Source organism: Crocuta crocuta, unplaced genomic scaffold, assembly GCF_008692635.1.
Source record: "Crocuta crocuta isolate KB4526 unplaced genomic scaffold, BGI_CrCroc_1.0 scaffold80, whole genome shotgun sequence".
NCBI lineage: Eukaryota > Metazoa > Chordata > Mammalia > Carnivora > Hyaenidae > Crocuta > Crocuta crocuta.
Window position 1 is genome coordinate 210,094 of NW_027527559.1, and position 20,387 is coordinate 230,480.

Below are 20,387 nucleotides of genomic sequence, written 5' to 3' on the forward strand. Positions count from 1 at the left end.
GGCTCCATCCCAGGGCTCTGCTCTCTCTCTGCCATCTGCCAGTGCCCTTTCCCAGTGTTTCTTCCTGAGGAGTTCTGACTCATCTCTCAGCCATTTGCTTTAGTCTTTATTAAACCGTTCTGCACTGTGCTATATTATTTGCTTGTGTTCCTCTGTTTTCCTTTACATTTGAAATTCCTGCAAGGGATGAACCACAGTTGATTTAATTTTATACACAGTACTTGGAAATTTATAGATGTTGAATAAATGAGCAAATCAGTGAATGTTGTGTTCATGTATAAAAAAGGAAAATGATAGGTACGGTGGGCAGAGACCAGAAAATCTGTTTCTTTTGTGTTACCTGCAAGATACTTATATTGTTATGGCATTATATTATACTAAAATATTTGGCCTTCAAATTTACATTCAGGGGCGCCTGGGTGGCTCAGTCCGTTAAGCGTCTGACTTCAGCTCAGGTCATGATCTCACGGTTCGTGGGTTCGAGCCCCGCATCAGGCTCTGTGCTGACAGCTCAGAGCCTGGAGCCTGTTTCAGATTCTGTGTGTCCCTCTCTCTCTGATCCTCCCCTGCTCATGCTGTCTCTATCTCTCTCTCAAAAATAAATAAAATTAAAAAAATTTACATTCAATAACAATCAGCAAAAATAATCACAATATTAACTATAAGAATAGAATTAAAAAAATTTTTTTCCAGGGCGCCTGGGTGGCTCCATAGGTTAAGTGTCCGACTTTGGTTCAGGTCATGATCTCACAGATCATCGGTTTGAGCTCCGTGTCAGGCTCTGTGCTGACAGTTCAGAGCCTGGAGCTGCTTCAGATTCTGTGTCTCCCTTTCTCTCTGCCCCTCTCCTGCTAGTGCTCTATCTCTCTTTCAAAAAATAAATAATAAACATTGAAATAAAAAAAATATTTTTTTTTCCAGTATAGATTCTGTGGTTATAAAGGGAAAGACATAGGGCAATTATTAAAACAACTAAGACCTGGAGTTGGAAGAACATAACAATCTCTTGGTATATGTGACCCTGAGAGGGGGCAGGGGGAAGGTAAAAAAGGAAAATAAAATTCCCTATGTATAATCTTGATCTTCCTTCCATTTACCAGTGATCATGGTAAGTTTTTTTTTTTTTTTTTGGTAAGTTTATTTATTTATTTTCTTGTTTAATTTTTTAAATGTTTATTTATTTTTGAGACAGAGACAGAGTGCAAGCAACGGAGGGGCAGAGAGAGAGGGAGACACAGAATCTGAAACAGGCTCCAGGCTCTGAGCTGTCAGCACAGAACCCGATGCAGGGCTCGAACCCAAGAACCGTGAGATCATGACTTGAGCTGAAGTCGGATGCTCAACTGACTGAGCCACTCAGGAGCCCAAGTTTATTTATTTATTTTGAGAGAGACAGAGAGAGAGAGTGGGGGAGGGACAGAGAAAGAGTGAGTGAGTGAGAGAGAGAATCCTGACGTGGGACTTGAACTCATGAACTGGAAGATCATGACCTGAGCCAAAATTAAAAGTCAGATGGTTAACCGACTGAGCCAACCAGGTGACCCCACAATCTGATCTTAAACTTGGCACCAGTTGTATGCGAGGGCAGAGAAAATCTAGGTGATTGGTAGGGGAGTTGTATGCAACATAAGGGGAGGATTAAGCGTGAATGTGTCCTGTTACCTTTCCAACTAAACCCAGTGATTAAAAAGATGTGTCACTTCATTCACTGGCAGGTAGTGCACTCTATTACTCAACTGTTTGATATAAACAATTGAGGTTTTACAAAGTGTGGTTATACTGATGTTTACAAGACCCAGAAAAGCGTCCTCAAAGCTATTGTTGGGTGCTTTCCTTCCTTTTTGTCAATCTCACTGCCTTTTAAGCATTTGGAGAGCGGACGCAGAATTCTAACAGAATAAATTACGCAGTTATCCCGTCTCCTATTTAATGGTTAATATTACTTGCCTTTCTCTAAAATATAGTAGACAAGTCTGTATACCTGCTTTCTATTTAAGGCTAGAAACACCACCTTATTTCTCTAAAATTATTAAGCAAATTTTCCTTTATCTTTTTTAAAGAAAACTCAGTGTTTGAATGCTTGTGTCAACAACACAAACTATTCCAAAAGGTGTTCTTGAAGCATTAATTAAAACAAATTTAGTTGAACATAGTCAATGCCTAGAATTCACAGTACTTTCAAGACAAAAGTACTAGCATTCTTGACAACCATATTTTTCTTCCTCCTCAAAAAACATACATCTTTTGTTTTCTTTACTTTTCCTTTTATATTAATTTTTTTTACTTTATAATGAAATGTGGAATATCTGCAACCATGGTAACGGTTGCCAGGAGATAATGAGACACCCCTTTCTAACTCCCACCAAGTTCCATTTGCACCAGTCTGAATGAAATCTATAAAGGTGTTTTTTTTCTGTTTTCTATGAAAACAACATTCCCAGTGCATCAGAATAGGATTTGCACATTTGGATCAATTTAACTAAAACGTAAGATTAAAGAAGTGAAAATTCACCTTTTTCTTAAAAAACAAATAAACCATAACCTCATGTCTTTCAAGGTTCTCCTCACCTTGCTGCAGCTCCTGACTGAGCAAGGCTCGATATGCAGAAACAGCTGTACAAAGGAGCCAAGCAGCAGGCCTGGCCAGGGCCGCAGAGCAGAAGCTGCTGATAGGATTTCTTTGCTGTAGCGGTTTCTTTGAGTGCCTGACTTGCTCCCATTCCGTCTCGCTCATTGTTGCTCTAATATATGGAAATGAAACACTTGTGCTTTCTCAGCCACTACAAGGAGCACCGGAAAACCTAGATTTCCCATCAACTTCGGGCGAATGAGATATACTGGACGAGAAAGCTTCTCAGGTAATTGAGGGCTGACCTCCAGAAACTTCAAGGGCTGGTGACTGCTCTTCCTTCAAACACAGGAGAGAGATACTGCCTGCCTGTGTCTTCAAACGAAGCTCATTCAGATTTTCATTTATTGGACAATTATTTTGATCCCGTTTCCTATCACTGCGGCAAATGCTAAATACAGACCCTACTCTGATGGAGACAAGATTTCAACAGAGGCAGACAGCTAAGCTAATGCAACGAAGAGAATCCACATTCCTGCTACCTTGAGTCTTCACAGCGCCATCTTGGGTTGTCTGCTTCATTCCAATATCCATTCATTCTGCCCCTGACCCAGTATTTGTCACATGGAACGAGTCTCTGCCTCCTGAGCTCCCAGAACTCCTTGCCTTCTCAGTTGTTTCTGTCCGGAATATCCCTACCCCTCCTTGATTCCTGGAAAAATACAATGTATTTTTAATTTAACAGTCTGTTTCCCCCATGAAGCTCTTCTGACTGTCTTCGTTATACTGGGTCGGCATGTTTGTTGGGGTCCCGATATATGCTGTAGTATTTCTGATTCTGAAGCCATCACATTGTCTGGTAATAATGTATTTGTGTTTCTGAGTTCCCAGCTTGACAGTATGTCTTCCTGGCCGAGGGGCCAATTTTTGCTCATCTTTGTTCAGACCGCAGTGCCTGGAAGGATGTCGGGAACACGGATGTTGAATGAACGTATTAGGAATCAAGTGCAGGACTGTCCTGTGTCTACTGCTGCCAGCTCATTCCTACTGTCGGAATGCAGGCTGCTTGGTCCTTCCATGGATGCTTCCAATAATCAAAGCCAATATCCCCAGTGACGAGGCCTCTTCTGTGACTACTCCTCATGACTGACGCCAGCGTTCCTGGTCTCTATGCTTTCTTTCGGTTTCCTCTGTCTCTTCTACTTTTGTTTTTGATCTTTTTTTTGTTTTGTTTTGTTTTAGTATGAAAAAAAAAAAAAAACCAACCCCATGGTTATCAGCCAGTAAGTAAAATGCCCCTTCCCTTCTACATTATGATTCAAATGGTTATGGCATATGGAGGTAGGCTCTTTAAGCTACTGGCTCTTTTTGATGCTTTATTCAAGTCAGAGATGTTTTTGGAAGTAGAGGTGGGCAGAGTTCTAGATTTAGTACAGTTCATTTCAGAGACATCTGAAAATGTATAAAGGCAGACTGTAGATGAGCAGGCCCTATCTGGTCTGACACACTTGGCCGGTTGCCAAAAATCCTGTCTGGACCCTGATCCTTGGCGATGCTGGACAAGGAGGCAGCCTTGGACTGGGGCCATGTTGACTGAGACCCTGTGCACTTTCCATCACTTAGGTACAAATGGCCACATTGCTGTTTGTGAGAAATTTGCTTCTTTCTGATTGGTTGTGCCCTAAAACAGGATTATTGGCTTCCTCTGGTGATGCAATAAGCCTCTGGGAGGCCAATCCTGGCTTTTAGGCTTTTCTGATTGGTTTGCAAACAGTATGGGAAGGTCACTGGCTTTGCCAATCGTCTGAGCATCACCCTGTGTCTAACGGGAACCTGAATTCCCCTTTTCTATAGGGAGAGGGTGAACTGTGCAGAAAAGGGCACCAATTGTGTTCAAGGTATGAGATGAAGAGGCAGTTTGGGACACCCGAGAGCCAATTTCTCCATTCCCTTGTCAAACAACTATTTCATGACGTAAGGTCAGTCCTCATCATCTTCTCCTGAGAAGTACATGCTGAGGCTCCTTAAATACATCCCTCATGTGCCCTAAGGGCGGCATGCCCTTGTTCTCAACCAAACACCTTTGACAACATAACATACTGGATAAGAACTGGCACTCATCCCCAAATCCCTGGGGCATTATGAAATCCTTGATGACTTTCTCTGTACTATATTTCTAAAGGAAAGACTATATTTTCATAGGATTTTAGCCAATGCTTTTCATTTAAACCTTAGTTAACCAGCAAAGAGCTACTAATTAGAATAGAAAAGAGAAATCTGTTTACCTCATCACTTGATCTTCAGTGGACAGCCTAGTGCCTCACCCACTGTGGGCACTCATTAATACTTGTACGATGAATGGATGTACAGAAAGGGCCACCTGAGTAAGGTTTTACTTTATGCTTCTTTTCAAGGTGTACCCTATGTGTAAAATTGTATATTGCTTCAGGATCAAATGCAAGTATCAGTAAATCTGTATTGGAACTAGCATTAGTGACTTTTAGAGAGAGCGAAATTTTCTAAGGTCATCTCAGTCTAATGTTCCTTATTCAGAGTAAGGAGAAGCAGAATCACAGACATTATATTATTTCATTTACTTTTTTGTTTTATTCATTTATTTTTGAGAGAGACAGTCAGTCCTCAGAAGGCTCCGCCCAGTGCAGAGTCTGAGATGGGCTTGATCTCACAACCCTGGGATCATGACTTGAGCTGAAATCAACAGTTGGATGCTCAACTGACTGAGCCACCCATGCATCCCTGTTTACTTTTTAAAAATAAATAACTGAAAATGTCTTATCCATTTCTTAGAAAGTGGAAATATTCATCTTTTTTGGAAACATAATTTTGGGGATATAGGTCAACTGAGCAAAGAAAGAGGTAGAAGAGCATAGCAGCCACCCCGCGGCACTACGTAATGACTGTCTCCAGAGGGTGAGAGGGGTGTAAATGAGAGAAGGGTGTCACTGACTGTAGGAACACAGGAATCTAGCTGTGTGACCCTCACTACTTTTCAAGGTGGAGTAAAACATGTGAGTCACCATTAGCCTTAAGTGCTATGTTGCTCAAATAATTTTGGATGCCAGAAAGACAGTTAAGGTCAAGTTTGTTGTTGCTTTTTTGCTACTGGGTTAAGTATATGTATTAGTCTGGTAGTTCAATATTCAGTTGATAAGGTCTTAGAGTTCCTAAGGACTCTCAGCAAGTAATTGAGTTTAGGATTCAAAATTAATGGATATGTGTGAAAATAAAATAATCTATAAAAAGGCTCCCATTATAAAGCACTCATTTTGATATGAAAGCAATTCATTGGATTCCACCTATATTATTTTTAGCTATTCTATAAAATAATTGATTGTTAGAGGAAGAAAACCAGGTAAGGTAAATAATCTAGTGCCCATTGTGGTATATTAAAGTAAAAATTGACAGCTTTAATAATTGATCACAAATTTAACAAATACTCATAGAGTAGTTTCAGTTTTTGTCTTTTTTTTCAGAGTTATTTTCAGGAGATGAGTGCGCCAAATTGCCCACTGGATTTAAAAGACCAAAAATGCACTTGTTTTGTTTCAGCCTCGGACAAATGATATGACAATAAATATAACTTTGTAGTTTTGTTATATTTCTATTACTTTAATATATCAGTGGGTAATATTTATATAAATTCTTCCCTTTTTCCTATGGTATAATTTAGCATAGAAAAATCAATATACCTTAAGCTACATTCTCTAATAGTTGTTGTGAAACTGATGTTCTGAAATGTTTGGATGAATACATGGCTACTTGCTATTTTAAACAGTAATCCATAGAAGGAACACTTCCAACGTCATTCTATGAGGCCAGCATTACCTTGATTCTGAAACCAGGCAAAGGCCCCACTGAAAAGGAGTATTATAGGCCAGTATCCCTGATGAACATAGATGCAAACATTCTCAACAAGTACTAGTAAACTGAATCCAACAGTACATTAAAAGAATCATTCACCAAATTCCCGGGCTGCAAGGCTGGTTCAATATTTGGAAATCAATCAACATGATACACCACATTACTAAAAAAAAAAAAAAAAAAAAAAAGGTAAGAACCATAGGATTCTCTCAAAAGACGCAGAAAAAGCATTTGATAAAGTACAGTATCTATTCTTGATTAAAAACCCTCAACAAAGTAGGGAGAGAGAGGGAGAATACCTCAACTTCGTAAAGGCCATATATGAAAGATGCACATCCTTAATATGCTTAAGCTAATATCATCGTTAATGGGGAAAAAGTGACAGCTTTTCCTCTATGGTCAGGAAGAACAGAAGGATGTCCACACTCACCACTGTTACTTAACACAGTACCGGAAGCCGTAAGCTCAACAGTCAAACAACAAAAAGAAATAAAAGGCCTCTAAATGAGCAAGGAAGAAGTCAATCTTTCAGTATTTGCAGATGACAGGTTATTATGACAGGTTTCTACGTACAAAACCTGAAGGACCCCAGCAAAAAGCTGCTAGAACTAATATATGAATTCAGTAAAGTCACAGGATATAATCAATATACCAAAATCTATTGCATTTCTTTTTTTTTTTTANCAAAATCTATAGCATTTCTATACACTGTTAATGAAGTAGCGGAAAGAGAAATCAAGGAATCAATCCCATTTACAAATGCACCAAAAACCATAAGATCCCTAGGAATAAACCTAGCTATAGAGGTAAAAGATCTGTAGTCTGAAAACTATAGAAACTTTATGAAAGAAACTGAAGAAGACACAAAGAAATGGAAAAACATTCTATGCTCATGGATGAGAAAAACAAAATTGTTAAATGTCTATACTACCCAAAGCAATCCACACATTCAATGCAATCTCTATCATAATACCACCAGTATTTTTTAAAAAGCTAGAACAAACAATCCTAAAATTTATAAGGAACCACAAAAGACCACCAATAGCTAAAGTAATCTTTTAAAAGAAAAGTGAAGCTGAAGGCATCACAATTCTTGACTTCAAGCTATATTACAAAGATGTAGTAATCAAGACAGTATAGTGCTGGCACAAAAATCATACACATAGGTCAACAGAACAGAAGACAAAACCCAGAAATGGACCCAGAACTAGATGGTCAACTCATCTTCAACAAAGCAGGAAAGAATATCCAATGGAAGAAAGTCTCTTCAGCGAATGGTGCTCGGAAAAATGGGACAGCAACGTGCCAAAGAATGAAACTGGACCACTTTCTTACACCACACACAAAATGAATTCAAAAATGGATGAAAGATCTAAACAGAAAACCACTGAAATCCTAGGGATAACACAGGCAGCAACCTCTCTGACCTCAGCCACAGCAACTTCTTACTAGACATGTCTCCAGAGGCAAGGGAAACAAAAGCAAACATGGATTATTGGGACTTGATCAAGATAAAAATCTCCATAGCGAAAGAAACAATCATCAAAACTAAAAGGTAACCTTTGAAATGGGAGAAGATATTTGCAAATGACATATCTGATAAAAAGTTTATTCAAAATCTATAAAGAACCTCTCAAACTCAACACCCAAAACCAAATAATCCAGTTAAGAAATGGGCAGAAGACACGAATACACATTTTTTCCAAAGAAGACATCCGGATGGCTAATAGTCACACGAAAAGATGCTCTACATCACACATCATCAGGGAAATACAAATCAAAACCACACTGAGATACCACCTCACACAGGTCAGAGTGGCTTAAATGAACAATTCAGGAAACAACAGATGTTGGTGAGGATGTGGAGAAATGGGAACCCACCTACACTATTGGTAGGCATGCAAACTGGTGCAGCTGCTCTGGAAATCAGTATGGAGGTTCCTCAAAAAATTAAAAATAGAACTATGCATTCAGCCTAAATGTCCACTGATTGATGAATGGATAGAGGAAACATGGAACATACATACAATAAAATATTATTCAGCCATCGAAAAAAAAAAAAAGGATGAAATCTTGTGATATGCAGGAACGTGGATGAAGCTAGAGTGTAATCAGTGAAATCAGTCAGAGAGAGACAAATACCATTATGATTTCACTCATTTGTGGAATTTAAGAAACAGATGAACATAGTAGAAAGAAAAAAAAAGAGAGGGAAGCAAACCATAAAAATGACTCTTAACTATAAAGCACAAACTGAGGACTGCTGGGGGACCTGGGAGGGAGCGGGCTAAAAGGGTGATGGGTACTAAGGAGGGTACTTGTGATGAGCATCGGGTGTTACATGTGATGAGTCAGTGATGAATCGCTGAACTCTACTCCTGAAGTCAGTATTACACTGTATGTTAACTAACAAGCATTTAAATAAAAGCTTGAAACATTAAAAAAAATAAACCCATTGAAATAAAAAAGTAAAGCACATATTTAAAAGTACAGATAAGCATTAATTTACTTACCCTATGGTCAAAAACTTTAGCTTTAATGAACATCTTAGTGTTGTTGTCCTTATCACAGATTTCTAGTGACAGTTTTGCTTTTATGGTAGCGTTTTGGGTCCCAGGTCAGAATTTGTCAAGTAAACTATCTAAAGACAGGAATAAAGTTCTGCATTTTCAGCGAAGCCTACACGTCACGCCAGGTGATTCCTAAGCTTACTACTGTTGGAGATCTACTGCCTTAGAATACTCACCGTGAAGTTAAAAAATTTTGTAAAATTCTTAAAACAACTAATTTTGAATAATTTGAAAATTTTGATGCATCCTTTAAGTCTTTTGGGCAGAGATCAAAGAAAAGAGATGTTAAAAAAATAAACAGTGATACATTTATAAGAACGAATTAGGCATACAAATAATCGGGAAAACAGGTACAGAAGATGAGGTGCTTCTCTAACCACAGCTGTCCATTCACACATTTTAGGAGAAAACTGTGGGCCATTTCCATTATGATTTTGAAAACAGAAACAAACAAAAATATCAGCAGAGCACTTATTGCCAGGATGCCACCATGATATGGAGTGTGCCCACCCTTCCCGAATTTACTAACATGTCCCCTTATCTTCAGTGTATTAACCTCACCACCTTCTGAAAGATGGCTACTTCTTCTCAAAGGCATTTTTCTGATCAAGATCATTTAGCATTGTCTTTTTTTTTTTTTTTAAATGTTTTTAGTTATTTCTAGGAGAGAGAGAGAGAGAGACAGCGTGAACAGGGGAGGGTCAGAGAGAGAGGGAGTCACAGACTGAAACAGGCCCCAGGCTCTGAGCTGGCAGTCAGCACAGAGCCCGACGTGGGGCTCGAACCCACGAACCGCGAGATCATGACCTAAGCGAAAGTCGGACGCTTAACCGACTAAGCCACCCAGGCGCCCCTAGCATTGTCTTTTTTAAAAACTGCTTTGGTTGATTTCTCTGAAATTGTTTTCTACCGTTATCTCAACTTATTACAGAAGATGTTGAAATGCAGGTATATTAAAATACATGTAGAAACTCTTGACACAGTTTGGATTAGCTCTTGTGTTTAGATGAGTCAGGAGTAAAACCAAGAGTCATTAAAAAATGATTTGGCTTAGAGCTACAAGGAATTAAAATATAGACAGTTAAAAAAAACATGTTCAGGATTAGAAGATGTCTTTTTTTGGGGTAAGGTTTACAGGACAATACAGTAGATATTGTACGATCGATCAGGTTTATAGTTGAGAGGCATTTTAAAGGGATAACGTCTCATTATTACCATGCAGTCACAAAACAAAAGAAACCCTGTAGAATTCGGGAGGAAAAAGAGACATGGAAAAGGCAGATGCTGAAGTTTTCTAACTTCTGGGGATCCAATGTACAGCATGGTGACCACAGGGACCACCACTATGTTACAGGGGCGCCTGGGGGCTCGGTCTGTTCAGCGTCTGACTCTTGGTTTCGGCTCAGGTCATGAACTCATGGTTTGTGAGTTTGAGCCCTGCATGAGGCTCTGTGCCGACAGCGTGGAACCTCCCTCCCTCTCTCTCTGCCCTTCTCCCGCTTGCTCTGTCCTTCAAAATAACTAAATACACTTAAAGAAATAAAAACAATACTGCGTTACCCATCTGAAACTTGTTAGGAGAGTAGATCTGAAATATTCTCATCCCCCAAAGGAAATGGTGACCAGATGAAGCGACAGAATTGTTTGTTCACCAGCCTTACTGTGGCCATCATATCACAATATATTAGCATATCGATTTACACACTGCATACCTCAAATGTACACAATGATATATATTAATCATATCTCATCAGGCAAAAGAATATAAAAATGATATTTTTGAGGCACGCCTGGGTGGCTCAGTTGGTTAAGCATCCAAAGCTTGATTTCAGCTCAGGTCATGATTTCACAGTTCATGAGTTCCACCCCTGTATCAGGCTCTGGGCTGACAGTGGAGAGCCTGCTTGGGATTCTCTCTCTCTCCCTTTCTCTGTCCCTCCCCTGCTCTCTCTCTCTCTCAAAAAAGTACATTTTAAAAAATGATATTTTTGAGATGACAAGAAAAAAAAAAAAGATGTCTGGTTCCCTTACAAGATTTTATTTAAGGCTTGTTCACAGTTTATCCAAAGCCCCTGGGTGTGCTGAGTTCCGTCTCAGAAACCAGCCAAGGCCCTGAAACGGGTCAGGTGCCTCTGCTCGCCCTCCAGACATGACCATTTAAGCACAGGTGCTAAGTGTGCATGTGTGTGTGGGGGGGTGTCTTTCTGAGCCTTCCTCGCCCTCAGGAACCTGGCAGTCCAGACAGTTCTCAGAGCTGACTGTTCTGTGGGACTCATGGGGAGGTATTTACAAAGCTTCAGTTGTTCATGGCAAACAACTCAAACTCTCCATGCAGGGGTGGCCGTGGGAGGGAGTGAGGATGGAGTTTGAGCTCAAGTGATTGTCTTACTTAGGAAAGTAAGACAAAGTTTTTTCTTGGATTCCATAAATACACATTTAAAAAGCCCATATACCTTGAATAGTTGCAACCTTGCCGATTTTTTGGACTCCCCTCAGGAATAAACCTGAGTAACATACAGGTTTATCATTAATATCTTCCAATATAGTATAAACAGATTTCTTCAGTCAGAATTTTTCCTTTTTCTATGAAAAGCTAACAGGAAGTGAATACTCTGTCTTTTCCTCTTACAGTATAGACTGGCTTCACCAGACCGTTCAAAGAACTACCGTGTGCTTTTTAACTTTTAACTTTCACTAATTTTATACAGTTTTATACAGGGTATCTAGTTTAGGGCCCTTCGATATTAAGGAGGAATCTCTGAAACATATTATGGTTTTGATTTTTCTAGTTGGGTACCTGTGTATTATAAATAAACCTCCACATTAAGTTTACTACTACAAATCCAATCCTATTATGATGCAAACGACATGTGATGAAATAACCAAGAAAACACCACTGCAATACTGCTTCTGCCAACGCAACTTGGTATAGACCAACCGGAGCAAACATGTCTGAAGCCACTAGATGGCATTCGTTCGCCGCAGTTTTGGCCAAACAGAGCTAACGCTTATCATGATATAGTAGAGTTAGGAGAGAGGCAAATGTTAATTAAGCATTATTTGACATTATTTGATGATATTTTCCTATCATTTAGCACAATAACCAAGCTCACTTTTACCTATTCCCGTCTACTTCAAGTCAAATCAACAAGTATTTACTGAAAGATTTATTAAAGGAGTCTTCATTTGTGAAGAGAGTTGAAAACCGTCTTAACTATGCACTTAAAACATCTAGAAGAAACTGTGCTATATACAGTATGCGACTTAATTTTATTTTATATAATTGCTTTACTATTTCTCATAGTAGTTAGTTCTCATGCAGCTATTTTTCTAAAGGTTAGGAAAAATGCACAGTCACAAATACTAAAGCTTTCTAAGATTTTAGATGGCATTCATCTTCAAAATTAATGTTTATGAAAGTAGGAGGCCAAGGGCTCCTGATGATTCACAGAAGGTCCTTTCTATTGCAGTTCTTAAAAATGTGTGAGAAATAGTGCTTCTAACAGCACTGAGACCTAAGAACCGAAATGGCCTTTGGTGATAAAGGATTATGATTTAGTCGTGGAGATGAATCATGGAATGAAAAATCCTGAACTCTACTTCAGACGAAATGGTGAGGAGAAAAATATTGATGGGAACAAGTAAATCAAAAGTCAACTTTTTGTTGAAGGTATAGGGTAATAATGACATAAAATCCAGGACTTACCTGTTCTAATATGTTTTGAAGCCTCTCTATCTCACAGTCTATTACAAATTTCTTCTCTTGTCGTCTATCAAGTTCTTCTAGAAGTTGCCTATAGCTGACATCATTAAAATTTTCCACACATATAGCGCTGACATGCCAACCATTTTGTCCTGCTTTTTCCATAATCGCTTGAAGTATTGAGTATCCTAGTGGGGAAAAAAGATCCAGAAGTGTTACCAAAATCATACTTTTACTCCTTTTTAATAACTCATGTAGGCACTGAATCTGCAGCAACATTTTTATGTTGCAAATACACAATGGATGCTTTAGAAATTTAACATCTGAGTGGTTATTTCTGAATCATTTGTTTTTGCTTTCTTTACTTGAGGTAACACCCCTTAAAATACTACTTGGATGAAGGAAGAACACTATACCTTATTAAGAAAGTCTCAATATCTCTCTACTGGAGAACACTACATTGCTTAGACATGTTTTTGATGAGATAAACCAAAACCAAACGATATCCTACATTCTTTTTGTTAATTCTACTCACTGGAAAGAATTAATTTTGAACAACAGTTTTAGCTCTACCCTTTCACAAGGTAGTAAAAACATTTTTGGATTCAGCTATGGAAGAGATGATGTAGAAAGAAACAACGCAAAAGTATTTACTGAAGGCCCATTATTGTGAATGGAGAAGGCATTATTTCCGCTCCCCATCTTTTCTGGAAAGAAGGTGTTATTTAACTCTTTGTCTCTTAGCCGAGGAATGATGTGGATTGAGGTTGAATTGAATGGCTACTAGGTGAGGCAGCAGGTACTCAAACTCATAATCTAGTAGAGGAGAAAGGCATTCAAATAAGCAAAGGCAATTTAGTTTAAAACCGTGTAATGAGGGGCGCCTGGGTGGCTTAGTCGGTTAAGCGTCCGACTTTCGCTTAGGTCATGATCTCGCGGTTCGTGGGTTCGAGCCCCGCGTCGGGCTCTGTGCTGACTGCCAGCTCAGAGCCTGGAGCCTGTTTCAGAGTCTGTGTCTCCCTCTCTCTCTGACCCTCCCCTGCTCACGCTGTCTCTCTCTCTCTCCTAGAAATAAATAAAACATTAAAAAAAAAATTAAAAAAAAAACAAAACCGTGTAATGAGAGCAGTACTCAACGTAAAGTGTTGGCCCAAAAGGAAGATTTGGTTGAATCTGCCTTGCTGGGGTGTGGGAGCCAAGCGCGGAGGACAAACAATTGCACTGGGTCCTGAAGGCCGAGGACATCCATCCAAGACGGCTGCCGTACCAGGAGCGCGCATTGGCTGGGGCAGCCTCCATGGACGGGGCGCTCCGTGCCCTGTGGTTGTCCTGACCTGTCTGCATCAACCGGCACAGAAGGAGAGTCGGAGGTCCTGGGACGTGGGCTAAGGAAGATGGGGCCAGCCTGGGAATACAGCACCTAGAGTGTTTCTTCAGGCCAACACGGTCTTGAAATCTGGCTTTTTTCAGCTCTCGGTTTTTAATTGGCAGGTAAGAAAAAGGGAGGAGCCTTTGAAACTATGAACAGCCTTTACACACAACCTGGTTAGACTCAGAGCCTGGTACCCAGTTATGTTTTTCCCCTGCGGCTTAGCATTAAAAAAACGCTCATCCAAAGAAGGTCCGGCGCTTCTTTGAGTTCATTCTATGGCAGATGCCTATAGTCTCTCCCGCCCCTGGTCCCTGGAGTGCGCGTGTAGAACCAGGTGGATTAGAAGTAAAGGCTTGAATACATAGCACTTGCGAGATAAGAGGACGTTTATTCAGGTTTCTGATTGGTATGAGTCTCTCAGATTCAAAGACTTTGATTTTTAGGTATGTTTTCTACAGGTCAGAGTTTCAAACGTTATGGACGCTTAGTTAACATCAACAGATGGAACTGATGATGAGATCATATTTGAAATATAAATTACCTGATGTCCTGCCAAACGAAATACTGTGGCAGTCAGCACTCATTTTTATCTAAATGAAAAAAAAATTCCCCAAAGAGGAAGACGGAGGGCATGTTAATTACCATACAATTATATTCTGGTACATCTATTGCACCATTTAGTCTTACCTTCTGTAATGTATGCCTGTCATTATCTTTTCAAGCCTCACCTAGATTCCCCTTGGCCCCCACCCCAAGTCCAGTGCCCCTTCCTTCGTTTTCTGTTGGACACATACATAACAGGACGGTCTGAGTGCTCTCTTAATGTACATGTTCATGCCTCATGTATTCAGTTACTGAGACTTGCTCTCTGCTAGGAAGCAAGTCAATGTTCCTTTTATTCATTTTTGACACCTAGGAACATGTTCTTTTCAAAAACACCAATAGGCATCTTCCTTTTCCTTTTTCTCCTTCTATTTATTGTCAAACCAAAATTAAAGACATTTTGTTTGATTTTTTGCATGTTGTAGAAACGGTAACTACTGGCCACACACGCCGAAGCAGTTGTCCTGCTCCATGGGGTCATTTCACAGCTTTGCACGGGTCTTTATATATTGCCTTTAAATTTATTTTTAAAAAAATTTTTCGCATCTTGTGGTTATCAGGATTCACATCACCAACAAAGCATCCAGGTTGTTATTTTCCTTCCTACACGACTTTCACAGAATGTACACCAACAAGCCTTCTGATGAAATTCATATACGTTCACAGTTGCATAAGAGACATTTCAAGATTCACCACTAATGCCAAAACTATAATTCAAATTCAAGGTTTCATTATCTGATTTTCCCTGATTTATAAATGACACCAGAATTGAAATAAGACAAAACCCTAGGACACAATCTTTGTTAAATGGCCAAGAAAGCTGGCTGTCTCAAAAGAACCATTAATCACAGCCAGAAGTAAATTTCATCTTCTCAGTGCAGTGCAAGGGACATGCGGTTATATGTTGGAAGCTTCAATTCTTTTATATGCTGTGTTTGATTTTAATACACTTTCTTATTTATGCTATTGGAGGTGTGTGTCTTATTTATTTGCCAAGATAGTTGTAACTTGGAGAAAATACTGCTGTTGAATCTATGATTATGTAACTTAGCTGTTATATAAACTAGAAAATCACAAGTTCTGTCATACTAATTCTACATCTGGCTATGATTTGTGTCTCCCACTTATTAGAAAGTGGCAATACTGTGGGCCATGAATACTGCAGTGCTGGGAGAATATCACAAGATGGAAGGACACTTTACTACCGTAAAGGATCTTTTTAGTGTTGCTTCTATGTTAACAAGCTGCCTAACATTTTAATTCAATATAATCTACTGAAAACCTACTACATCTGAGATTCTTTAAGGTTTGCCAAGATAAAGACATGATTCCTATCTCTACAAGGAATTAACTATCTAGTCACTTACTAAGTAACTAACCATTACATAAATTACACAGTCTTGTATAAGTAAACAAAACAAAATAATTTTATTAGAATGGTAGTGAAACCATCCCATGGACAAGATCACATCACTGTTCTAGAGTAAGGAAAGGACACTATCAAAGTACACACACAGATATGTTTTTTTTAAATGTTATTACATCATGTAATGATATTATCAATTATGCTGATAATTGGTCATAGTGATATAAGCAGTACTGAACTACTGTGTCCATACACACATCAACAATTTTCACATCATCCACGGGAATGACCTATTTTGGATGAGCAGTACCATCCAGACATGTGGCTGCTAGCAACACAAGCTGGGCTTTATTTATTTGATGTTCTCTCTTTCAAGAGTTATTTGATTCAACTCTCTGTACACAGAGGGGCAGGAGGAGAATCAGGAGAAGTCTATGACACGGTGGACATAATTTCAAATAGGAGGGAGTTATCCATAAGCTGTAAAAAAAAAACCACAAAAAAACTTCCCTTGGATAAGTAAAGAGCTCATAGTGCTCTTTAGTTATAAGGTTATTTGTGCACTCAAAGCTGCATCAATGGAATGCTGGGTGTAGAAGTCACATTTCAGAAGGCTAAGAAATGGAGAGAATGAGAAGAAGTGAGAATGTAGACATTACGAAGGAGTGTTGTCAGGGTAATGAATTACTTAGATGATGTGTGTGCCATCATGATGAACAGGGTGGAGAAGCCTTGAGGTCATGGGAACCAGTGTGGAAAGAAGAAGACTGAGTCTATCCCTTGGGGGTTGCTGAGAAGCTGCAAAGGGGCACAGCAGCTTCAGTATTTATTCCAACCCCTCTCATCGACTCATAAATTGCCATGCAGGCATCTACCACTACACCATTGATTTCTCTGGTCTGGGCACAATCACCAGCATCCCCAGCTAGTGGCTTTGAAGGGAAAGGTGTACATGTCTGGGAGTATACTTCATGCTGCATATGAACCTCCGTCTTAGAGAGGAGTAAGATTCTGTAATCCTCACGGCACTTGATGCCACCAAGCTGGAAATGGAGAGCAGATTGTGTGACCATGGAGTCTGGACTCTTTCCAAAACAGCTTAGCACGGAAATGTCTGGACTCTCAGATCTCAGCACATGGAAGGAGGAACCAATATGTAGCTTACTTAAATTAATGGGAAGCTGTGACTACAGCATTTATTTTATGCCATAGGTCAAGAAGAGCATACTGAAAACAAACAAAGATCTTCTAACTTACACAGTTTGAGGCCATTCACGCAAACCTGATGTTAGATGACGAGTTTTCCTTGTCTATAACCAAGAATAAAAATAGCAAATCCATCTTTAAAGATGGTCATTCTGGGTCTTAGATTTTCCCTGTGGCCTCTCATATTTTCTGACAAGAACGTTTATTGTTTCCTGACACCTATACTCCAGTGTTCATATTTAATTCAGATGGCATCTTATGGGTAAATTTGGAACTTAAATCTTTAAGGTTTCCATTGGTTGCAACTGAACCTTGTCCTCGTTAATACAGGCATTCAGCAAGTGCTTTCAACCATCTGCCATAGGTTCAGAGCTCCTTCCTTCAGGGGGCATGCCCTAACACTTTTTTTCCCCTTATTTCCTCTTGGGCTTTTCTCCAGGTCGCTGGAGAATTTAATTTCAGTACAAAGAATGGTTGTACCTATTAATTTACACAATCACATGCTGACATAGCAACCAGACAATTTTTGTAGACAGAAACTCCATAGGACTTCCTTGCAGGGCCTTGGTTTTTTTTTTTTTCTTTTCTGATATATACCAAATCATAATCATCCCTCCCTATCTTTCCAGTATTATTTGGGCCATTAGTGTCTCTGTTTTACATGCTCCAGCAATACTGCCCTTCATAGAAGTTCTAGAAGCTACCGAGCATCTCCACCCGAGTGCCTTTGGACATGCTATTATTCCCTTTTAAACACTGTTTCCTGCCACCCCCCCCCCTTTGCCGTCTTTCATCTTTCAGAGCTTATTGCAAACATTATCCACCCCTGACTGATCACTTGCTCCTCTAACTTTTCAAGCTCTTACAGCTTTCTGTACCTTTCTTTCAGAGATTTTTACCACAGTTTCTGACTACCTATTTGAATGATGATCTGATGATGCCTCTGCCTTCCACTACCCTGTGGGCTCCATGGACACAGGGATCATTTCTGGGCTCAGTTCTTAGCCCAGTGGGTGCTGAGTTGATGCTCAGCAAACTGAATGCATGAGTGAACTAGTGGGAATTTTAGAGGGAGGAATCAGAATTTTAAAAGGCTCAGAGGCAAGAAGATGCATGGCAGCTCACATCCAGGAACTTCAAGTACTCCCAGCTTGTGCTGTGTGTTTGGAAGGACAGGAGGGTGCTGGAGAGTTGGTGAGGACTGTGGGAAGGGCTGGAGAGATCAGCAGGTACGTGTCAGATCACAAGGGCTTTCTCCCCCGTATCATAGAACTCGGTCTTTACTCCCCAGGGACTTCAGGAAGAGAATGACAAATGTAGAGCGATCATTCAGCTAAGATGTGGGAAACACTGTGAATGAAAGTAACAGGAAGTAGGAAAACCAGTTCAGGCCATACTGAAGGAATTCAGGTAAGCTGACAGGGAAGGAGAGTGAATTGGAGATTATGGCAGAAGGATCACTAAACCTAGTGATCGACAAAACATAAGGGATAAGGAGGAGGTGGATTTGGGCATAAACACAATCTGTTCTATTGTGGACATTTTGCTCCTGTTTTGTTCCTGTTCCTAACAGGAAACATCTTCTGATGTCCTGAAGAAGCACATATTTTTCTATTTGGATTTCAGATGTCAAGTGACTTCTGGTGAACAGCCACCCCCTTCATCACCTGAACCAGTATGCTAGATTCTGCCACAGGTTTCAGAAACCCATTTTTCTCTCTTGCTTCAGGCATCCATTTTTCTAGAGACCATCTCTACATTTTGAATAGTCCCTGAGAATAAACTGGAGGGGCACCTGGTTGGCTCAGTCAGTTAAGCACCTGACTTTTGATTTCAGCTCAGGTCATGATCTCTCAATTCCATGGGTTTGAACCCTGCATTAGGCTCTGTGCTGACGGCAAGGAGCCTGCTTGGGATTCTCTCTCTCCGTCCCTTCCCCATCCTCTCTTCTCTCAAAATAAATAAATTAAAAAAGTTAAAAAAAAAAAAGAATAAACTGGAGATATTTTCAAGTTTGCCTCCAGAATTGTTTTATCTGCTCAGAACTATGAGTATTTATCAATCTTTTTATAGCGTACAGCAATGTCTTTTCATGCAAGAAAGGCATTCTTGAATACTGTGCATAGTTTTAAACTCCAATAACTAAAGACTAGTTTCCTAACCAGAATAAATGTCTGGCACGATTTATATATGGTTAGGACTGTGCTTGTGGACTGAGGTTTTATCAGTTTTAAATATCACACCAAGTAAAATTCACAATTCTGTTTATATCTATTTTTTTTGTATCACACTATAAAAACTTCACAATTCAAACGTGCACTAAACGCAACCATATAGTTGCATCTAAAATATAGTGTTTTGAATTAGGGTACCTGGGTGGCTCAGCTGGTTAAGCCTCTGACTCGTGATTTCAGTTCGGGCCATGATCTTGAATTCGTGAGTTTGACCCTGGCATTGGACTCCATGCTGACAGCTCAGAGCCTGGAGCCTGCTTGGGATTCTGTCTCCCTCTCGCTGCCCCTCCCCTACTTGCTCTCTCTCTCTCTTAAAATAAATAAAAATATACTTAAAAAATAAAAAAACTATACATTTGTGAATTAACAGGTAACCAAATAACTTCTGTCTCATACTAACCATTTAAAGTACTTAAGACCTAACTTTGCACGTTACACTTATTTAGTATGGCAATGCTTTGGGAGAGCAAAGTGCTGAGTCGAGAGGAGGGACACGGCCCCTTGGGGACAGGACTGCTCTGCACAGGGAGTGACAGGTGGAGGTGGGGAGGGTCTGCTGGACACGGATGGGCAGGCGGGAAGCTTGAGGAATATTTAATAGATTACTAATAGTTTAGAGATGAATCTACTAGAATAGTGGGTTCATAAACACTAAGCTTCATTTTCATTTGACAATGAGCCGGGATCTCATGAGAGGCTCGTGAAGGAGGTAAGGCTCTCCCACCCTGTAGGTGAAGAAACAGAGATAAAGATGGGCTGCATGATTGACACCGAGTCATAACCCTAACAGCTGGCAGGGATGCGAGGGGAGCTCAGGCCCTTCGTTCTACAGCCAAGGGGCTCCTGCACCCCACATGAGCGCACAGGGGAGCCGGAGATGGT

At 39.9% G+C, this 20,387-nt stretch overlaps 1 protein-coding gene across 3 annotated transcripts in view; it reads right to left on the bottom strand.

Moving 5' to 3' along the window:
* Window positions 1–20,387, bottom strand: part of GRIA4 (glutamate ionotropic receptor AMPA type subunit 4) — a 378,264-nt gene that overhangs the window by 97,474 nt on the left and 260,403 nt on the right. For all 3 annotated transcript variants that reach the window (XM_077769614.1, XM_077769622.1, XM_077769631.1), the window contains exon 4: window positions 12,728–12,912. In XM_077769614.1, the coding sequence (XP_077625740.1) occupies window positions 12,728–12,912 (185 nt within the window). The remainder of the gene's footprint in view (window positions 1–12,727; window positions 12,913–20,387) is intronic.